At 45.7% G+C, this 5,670-nt stretch overlaps 1 gene segment (V, D, J or C); it reads right to left on the bottom strand.

Annotated features, from left to right (window-relative positions):
* Positions 1-1,828: 1,828 nt before the first annotated feature.
* Positions 1,829-2,802, bottom strand: LOC116759742. The segment is given in 2 exon segments: positions 1,829-2,259; positions 2,604-2,802. Coding segments are annotated over 2 exon segments (474 nt in total).
* Between the last annotated feature and the right edge of the window lie 2,868 nt (positions 2,803-5,670).

Genomic DNA, 5,670 nt, shown 5'->3' with positions numbered 1-5,670 from the left:
ATGTACAACGCAATGAGTAAATTTTAATGTAAACCATGGACTTTAGTTAATAATAATATATTAATATTGGTTCAATAATAAACATACCACACCCATGTAAGATGTTAATAATAGGGTAGGCTGGGGAGGAAAGGGACATATATGAGAACTTTATTATCTGCTCAATTTTTATACTAATCTAAAACTGTTCTAAATATTAAAATCTATTAACTAAAAATAACCTGTTTCTATTAACTAAAATCTATTAACTAAAAATATTAAAATCTATTAACTAAAAATAACCTGTTTCAGGGAGAGGTCTGTTTCCACTTATATTCAATAACCAGCTAACATCCAAACATTAGCCTAAGACGCTGCTTACTACTAAATGTGAACAAAAGTTGAGTTGTAAATGCATCTTTATTTCCATGGTTTTAGCATCGCTGATTGACTTAGTAAATTTAAATCTTCACACACGGAAAAATAAGAAAACAAACCAAGTGCCTTGATTTTTTTCTGCAATTTCTATTTTTTATTCTTTTTATTGAAGTATAGTTGATTTACAGTGTTGTGTTAGTTTCTGGTATACAGCAAAGTGATTCAGGTATACATATATATACCTATCCTTTTTCATATTTACAGAATATTGAATATAGTTCCCTGAGCTATATAGTAGGACCTTGTTGTTTATCCTTTTTATATGTAGTAGTGTGTATTTGTGAATCTCAAACTCCAAGCGCCTTGGTTTAACCATGTTGTGACCATGCCCAGCACCGTCTTGAGTGTATTTCACTTTTCTTTTTAATCCTTGTGATGGCTCAGAGTGTCCCGCACGTATAGCTGCTTAATACAAGGTAGACCTTAAAGTGCAACAAGGACCCTTGGGCATTATTCAATACTGTCTTGATCGCTTTGTGTCTCTGTCTCAGATTTTGTGCTGCAGATTAAATGATTCTGAAAGTAAACAAACGTCTGAATTGTCCTAAATGAAATGATGCCAGGAACAGAGTATTTTAAGACTTCTTGTGCCCCCTCGTGGAACAGAAGGGACATTAGACAAGAAAATCTTTTTAGGAATGAGGAGGAAGAGGGAGGGATGAGGGGCTGAGGGAAGAGGAAGATGCTCAGTTGCCAAGGTAACCGTGTTATCTCTTTCCAGCCATCTTCATAAGCTTTGCCTCTCCTTCATTTCCATCCAAGTAATTTCTCTTTTTTAGGGTTTTGCCATTACATATCCTGTCTCTTGTATCTCTTTCATCACCATCTGCTTCTCTGCTCCCTTCTTCGCCATAAGGCGAGGGATGAGACACAGTAGAACAGGACTAAAAAAAAAAATCTAAAACCCGAAACAATAATCAACATCCCTAAGTGCACGTTTCTGATACTAACAAAGCCACACTTGTAGCCCCTATGAATTAACACCTTGCCCCTTCCCTGGCTCAAAGCCTCATCCAAGCCTCCAAAAGACGTCTAGTCTCTTCAGAAAGAGCAAGGATAGGAGACTTTCCAGGTGATGAAAATTAACTAATTAAATAACCCTAGTTGGCATCCATATTTGCTCACCAGTCCTCCGTCACGTCACATATCCCTGCAGGTGCATCCTGCCCTTCTCATCAGCATATGCGCAACCTCAGTCCCCAGTGTAGACCCACGGGAACGTGAGAGAATAGGGTGTTGGGCAAGGTATAGCACTTTGAGGACTGGAGTATGATAGCCTAGGACTAGACATCCACACATCGGGAACTTGACTCTGCATACGCGATTCACAGGTTCTACACGCATCAATTTTTTGTTCTCCCTAAGAATGTAGTGAAGGTCTTTTGGAATATCTGGCTTGACTCAGTTGCCCTCACATCGGCTGACAGTCAGAAACCCAGTGACAAACATCCTCTGCCCAGTCCCTGAATGAGGGCTCCTGGAGCAGGTGGTGAGGACTGGGGAGGGGGTGAGGTTTTTGCACAGATGTCTGCCCTACCCAGCTCAGTGTGAGATTCCAGGCGCAGAGGTAGAAGCCAGAGTTACTAGGCAGAAGTTTCTTAGAACTCAGGATGAACAGGCCATCCTTGGGCCTGGAGGCTTCGAAGTTCTGGGGTTCCTCAGCATCTATCTGGTCAATACTGCTGGAGTAGAAGAGCAGCTGGAGGGCCCCTCCTGCCGCCTGCCGGTACCAGTACAGGTTGGGGTATGATGTCCCCTTCACAGTACACTCCAGGGAGAGTGGGCTGCCTGCAGGCTGCACCCTGATAAGTGGCCATTGATGGATGGTCTGAGCTCTGACACCTGCGGGAAGCATAAAAGGCCATTTAGAGGGAAGAACCCCAGCCCAGCTCACCTTCCATCCCGAGAGAGGGATGGCTCAGGCTCTTCCACGACTCAGGCACATGGGAGCCATTGAGGGGAGTAGACTGGGAAGGCCAAGGGTGCAGAGGGTCAATGGGCAACGGGAGACCAAACTCCTTCCTGGGGATTGAGGAAACCAAGACGCAGCGCGCCAGCCACTAAGATTAAACTCCCATATTCACTGCAGACCATTGAAGGAATGTACCAAAGAGAGTCAAACCAATAGCTGAGACTCCAGATTCAGAGAGCTGTGGTGAGGGTGAGGTTTTGAGAGGAAGACCCACCTAAGAAAGTGCCCAGGAGAAGAGCAAGGAGACAGCAGGGCATAGCTCCAGCCCGCCTTCAGTTCAGCTAGTGTGGCCGACACCTCCTCTGGGCCCAGAGATGGCCAGGCCCCTCCCACTCAGAGTTCACAAAATACAGCGTGTATCTCCTCAAACTGGGGAGGAAATGAGGCTTGTCTTTTCTTAAGTGTGTGATGAATCATCCTGTCCTCCCTGGGAACCAGCTTTACCCTGCACTAGTTATCTGTATTGAAATCCCTCTGAAGTCCTGGTACGTAAATCTATTTCATGTCTCATTAACCTGTAAACAAGAGGTGACTCTCTGGCTCCCCCAGGAGACCATCTCCGTAACCGTCAGAGAAACTGATACTGGCAGGATGATGATGAGGGATTTTAGTCTGTCTGAAGCTGGAAACAAGCTATAGGACATGTCACCTGGGTGGCTGAAAAGGAGATAAAAGCAGATCGAGGTCCAGAGATTTAGGGCTTCAGTGTATTCAAAGCAAAAAAGCTCAGCTCTGAGGGGAAGGAGCTGCTCTGACAGCCAGCCAAGGGCTCCAATGCATCGTCTTCATCGCCGGCAGACAGGATTTGAGACCTAGACAGGCAGAGTCAACTACTAAACTGATCAAAGTCGGCCTCTGTGCTCCACGAGCCTCTAACGGCCTCACTGGATCTAATTTATCCTTGAAGTGCAACACGGGGTGGAGGACAATTGAGGCCTTGGAATCAAATAGATATGGGTTCTAATCACAGCTCTGCTTCTTAGGAGCCCTCAGTGAACTGTCCTCCTCAACGTTCTCATCTGTAAAATGAAAAGAAGGATTGTAATGCACTAAGTCCCCTACATACGAACCTTCAAACTGTGCGCTTTCAAAGATTCGAACATGCGTTCCATCAACGTCAGGCGTGAGTGGAATTGCAGCTTGCCCTCCGTCTCCTTTGCTGACGATCCTTCAGCTCTACCATCTCCCACCTGCTCTCCCTCCTCCGGTCAGTAACTCTTCTTTCCTGTTCACTCGATGCCAGCCCCTGGATGCCAGCTGTTGTACCGTGCTACTGTACTTTTCGAGGGACTGTACTGTAAGATTTTAAATGTTTTCTTTACTTTTTGTGTTTGTTTTCATGTATTATTTGGGTGAAGAGTATTATAAACCTATCTCGGTGCAGTACTATACAGCCGATTGTATTAGTTGGGCACCTGGGCTAACTTTATTGGACTTACGAACGTGCTCTTGGAACGAAACTCATTCATATGTAAGGGACTTACCGTACCTACAAATGGTTGAAGATGCATTTTGCCTGGTGCACTGCATGCACTCTTACAAGTGTTGGCTGTTTTGGGTACCCCCAGTGCTTGCGGTCAAGAGTGGGAGATGTACCATGGGATGGGATGGAGGGCGGAGCTGGAGGATGACAGAGACACAAAAAGCATTGCCAAGCCACCAATTCATAGGAGCTAAGGGTGAGAATCTGCTAGGCAGCTGGTATAACCTCATTCTATTGAAATGAGACATAGGACCCCAAGATGCCTGGAGGACAGCCATTGGGTCCCTTGGAACCTCCACTTCTCTTTGCCTTTGCCAGGTCTGTCCTCTGATGGATTCATTTTCCAAACAATTACTCAGTTTGGGCTGGACGTGGTGAAGTAGTTTAGGGTGAGTCCCTGGGAAAAGGAGCCGTAGAAGTGGCCTAACAGGGAGAACAAGCCTGACGCAGATCAGGCTTTCTGTGACGCTTTCCCCTCTCATCAGCGGCCAGTGATGTAAGAGATTTGTTATTGTTGCTGTTGCTGCGGTAACACAGTTCAAAGTTCATGTTGGGGTTCTTGCTTCTAATAGAGTTTCGGCTGCAGCACATGTGTTTGGTTTGCATTTGAATGCACTGTATTTGTGGGAGAGGGTTTCGGTTTTTGATCCTTTCCAAATTTAATGAGTCCTTTTATGTTATTGACTTAAGTGAAGATAAATCAACTGGTAAGCATAGCGTGGGTTCCATGAACCCTTAGAACATATGATGAAAAATAGCTAGAGCCAACTACAGTTGTTCAATCTCCGTTTTTATAAACCTCTTAATAGGACCCAATATGCCTCTATGCTCGTCAGATTGGAGGGGTTGAACCCAAGATGGGTATGTACCCACATGCACACACACGGCCTCGTGTCTCCTTTTCTCTCCCTTTTTGTCCTTCATCTTTGATCCTGGAATTTTTATCGAGTTAGTCCTGAGTGGGGATGCGGGTGGAAGGAGGGTAGACAGAGAGCGGCAGCCGATACCGGGAGGAGGGACTTGTCCTTACTTTTGATGAGAACACGTCATGCCCTCATTCGGCTGGCAGGCTCTCGCTCCAGCAAAAGCTGTGTGGGCCCTGCAGAGCCCACGAGAGCTGATGTAACTCATGGGCTGCCAAGCATAGAAAGCAATGTGACCTTCTTCCCTTGAGATGGCACAGCAGACCGGAGAGTGAAGAGACATTCAGAGGCGCGTAGCCAGCTGGCTCCTGCCTCCCTAATCATTGTCACAACTCACTAGCTTGGAGCTCCTTCCATATGGCTGCTGCCATAGAAAAACATCTCCTCGTTCTCCACTCCCACCTGCAATATTGCTTATTCATTCAAGCTATTCAAGTCATTCATATACTGAAATGCGGGTGTGGATATGGTCCCTCTACTCTGTGGCAGCAAATCTCCAAGAGGGAGGAGCCCTATCTCTGGCCCCTGTGAGGAGGTGTCAGCCAGAGAAGCTGAGCTGACGCCCAGGCTGAACTATGGCAGCTCTCTCCTTGCCCTTCCTGGACACTTTCTTAGGTGGGTGTTCTTCTCCCTGGCAAGCCTCCCTCAAATCCTTTGGTTACCATGTTGGCTTTCTCTCCCCACACTGAATTCTTAATGATTCACTACTGACAGGATAAAGCTCTGTACGTGAAGAGAATGGCAATACATTTAACTCTTCTCTCTTTAATTTAAAAACTGAAATCCGTCCCTAAACAACAGATTTGGAAGATACTTTGAGGGTCCATTTGTTCCTCTGCAGAAGAGTTAAAAATTACGTGGGCTGAGGGGAAGAG

This window comes from Phocoena sinus, chromosome 9 (genome assembly GCF_008692025.1).
Source record: "Phocoena sinus isolate mPhoSin1 chromosome 9, mPhoSin1.pri, whole genome shotgun sequence".
NCBI lineage: Eukaryota > Metazoa > Chordata > Mammalia > Artiodactyla > Phocoenidae > Phocoena > Phocoena sinus.
Note: the sequence above shows the minus strand (reverse complement) of the source record. Positions and strands in the feature narration are given on the sequence as shown.